Source organism: Sesamum indicum, linkage group LG12 (assembly GCF_026168435.1).
Source record: "Sesamum indicum cultivar Baizhima isolate 11 linkage group LG12, ASM2616843v1, whole genome shotgun sequence".
NCBI classification, from domain to species: Eukaryota; Viridiplantae; Streptophyta; class Magnoliopsida; order Lamiales; family Pedaliaceae; genus Sesamum; species Sesamum indicum.
The window spans coordinates 3,009,190-3,011,747 of record NC_142668.1 but is presented as its reverse complement, the minus strand read 5'-3'; the positions used below and the strand labels follow the sequence as shown (position 1 = coordinate 3,011,747).

At 42.0% G+C, this 2,558-nt stretch overlaps 1 protein-coding gene across 1 annotated transcript; it reads right to left on the bottom strand.

Moving 5' to 3' along the window:
• Nucleotides 1–524: 524 nt before the first annotated feature.
• LOC105178766 (cytochrome b561 and DOMON domain-containing protein At5g35735) lies at nucleotides 525–2,558 on the bottom strand. The gene is made up of 2 exons (XM_011102311.3): nucleotides 1,667–2,558; nucleotides 525–1,350 (listed from the first exon to the last, which is right to left on the bottom strand). Exons 1-2 carry the CDS (start codon nucleotides 2,279–2,281, stop codon nucleotides 784–786), a joined length of 1,182 nt encoding a protein of 393 aa, XP_011100613.1. The 5' UTR covers nucleotides 2,282–2,558; the 3' UTR covers nucleotides 525–783.

The following is a 2,558-nucleotide window of genomic DNA, read 5'->3' as shown; positions in this document are numbered from 1 at the left end:
ACAAAACCTATTATTTAACGCGCTCCTCACGTCCCTGAAATTGGCAGAAATTGGGGGGGAAAAGGACTGATTGTGGCGTCAATTCAGAAGCAAATAATCGAAATAGGGCCAAAATAGTTGCCAATTGCTAGTAATAATGGTGAATAAATGTGGGCTGGGACGCGGTTTTGCCATCGCATTCTGCATAATTTGACTCGTAAATTAATATTCCCCACTTGCACAAGACAAAAACACGCCTACTCCATACTCAAAACCAAAGCGCTATATATACTAGTAAAAGTTTCACATTTTATATATGTGCATTAGAATATTTAAAATAAAATATTTTCTTAAATTATATTTTTTACTTTATATCAAATTAAAATTACCTAAAATATATATATATACACAATAAAAATAAATGAGTAAAAATTGAGAAGATAGAGAATAAGAAGTCATAGAAAAATGAAAATTAATAGAATAACCAAAACAAAAAAAAAAAAGAAAAATTGACGGATCATAAAAAAAGTGAGACACTAAAAGAGTAATTGATAATAATAAGGTATAGATAGATAAATAATGGATATACAGAGAAGAAAAATTACAAGACATCCGTGTCTAAACACACCAATCTATATATCTACCCTTTCTAAGATGGATCACAAATGAATCATAGTGTGTGTACTAAGATCAAATATAAGGAAAGAAAAAGACTAAGAGCATAGTAAAATCTGCTGCCTCAAAAAAAAGAAAAATCAAATGATCATCATCGATCTCCTCAGCAATAAACAAGAAAAGAAGTGATTAAGCTCCATATCCATTCACCCCATTCATCCCATTTGTAGCATGCGGGTACTTATCCGACCCGGACTCCCTTTTCCTCTTCAATACAACGAACCATGTGAAGGCTTCTAGCAGAAGTGCATTGACTCCCAAGAATATGAGCACGCCGATGTAGGCTTGTTTCCACTTCTTTTCAGGGTCCAATATATCGAACCCCTCGAATATGTTGGCAATGCTCAGACTGATTACGGCGTAGCCGATCGCATGGTGGTATATGTTCCAGTAAAATCTGTATTTGTGATCCGGCTTTGGCCTCAGAAGCAGGGCGAATACCTGAAGTGTTCCGAGGGCAAAGAGGGTGATGCCAATGTTCCTGTGAGTCGTTCGCTCGACTCCTGGAGAATCGCTGCCGAGTTTTAGGCCTGTGCCCCAGCCGGCCACACCCACGATGTAGGCCGAAGCTTGGCAGGTGACGTGCAGGTAAAACCATGCTGGATTGGCTGCCTTGAACACTTTCAAATACCTTGCTGCCATCGCCCCAAGAGGCATCAATATTCCCCAACTCACCACATTCAAAACCCCATGAACCTGGAGAAAAGAACAAGGAAAACAGGATCAGTAACCACATCATAAAGCTGACGACAAATTAAGCATAATACGCGATGATCTTTGTTGGAGTGTAAACTCTGATCCCGTATATATAATTTTCTCATCAGATTCTTTTGCTATTTTTACCATACTCTACAGGAATCCTACCTAAATAGTGTGATTGTTCATTACCAGTAATTTACAACACTACTTAAGCACCCACTGATATGCCGTTCGAAGAAGCAAAATTCAACTGTTGCTACAGTTAATATTTTTTGCTTTATTGTTGAAATCTAATTATATAGAAGTAACTCACATTTCTTTTCCGTTGTCGTGATCCTTCGCCAGTGGCGCCGGTGTCGGCCGTTCTTCCAGTCGCAAAATCAATGGCCCCGTAGGAACTAAGATGTTCTCCGGTAAAGGGGTGAGCCTGAGGAGCGTCCCCGGAGAGGTCGCCGTGTTGCCATACATGAGTGAAGCTCGTCCTTCCCGGCGGGAGCTCTATGGTGGCGTATAGGATCATCTGGTTGTCAACGAATTCAGCGCGGACACTCGGGACCCGGAAGCTCAAAGTCCCCGGCCGCATCGTCGGCGAATAGCCCGTAATCGGGGAGGTGTAAGCGTAGACGAGGCCAGTCGAGTTGCGGAAAGCGATCAGGCTCTGGGCTCCGTCCATGCGACCTGTGCCGGGATTGAGCGCCCAGGCTACCCAATTGGAGGTTGTGACCCCTGTGTGCCTGTAAGCTATGTCAATTGAGTTGTTGGCTTGGTGGTAGTTCCAGTGGATGAAGGAGCTGAGAGCAGGAAGCCTGTTGCAGGCCGTGTAAACATTGTTGGAGAAGGTGTAGGCTGAGCAATCCTGGGCCTGAGATGGAGCAAAGAGCAAAAAAGATGAGATCAAGACGAGGAAAAGCTTGGAAAAGTTGTCCATTCTTGATTCTTCCCCGATGATTGATGATACGATGATCAAGAACTCTACAGCTGGTTTCAGAATTTTAGATGATGATGGGATTGAGTATTCCCTAAGGATTACTTTTCCCTTTTGTTGATTTAATGATTTTGAGGAGTTTTATAGGGAACAGGATTGTGAAGACAGAGTTCGGGAAGAAAAGTAGACGTTTCGGAAAGTTGTAGGTGAAAGACTGGAGGGATTTGTTGACTATTTCTTCTACGTAGTATGTGTTGTGTGTGCGTGTTGTGTGTGGAAT

Excerpts from the sequence above, each read along its gene's own strand:
- LOC105178766 (XM_011102311.3), bottom strand. The coding sequence starts at position 2,281 with ATGGACAACTTTTCCAAGCTTTTCCTCGTCTTGATCTCATCTTTTTTG. Across the intron at positions 1,351-1,666 it reads CACGACAACGGAAAAGAAAT|GTTCATGGGGTTTTGAATGT; the intron begins GTGAGTTACTTC and ends TCTTTTCTCCAG.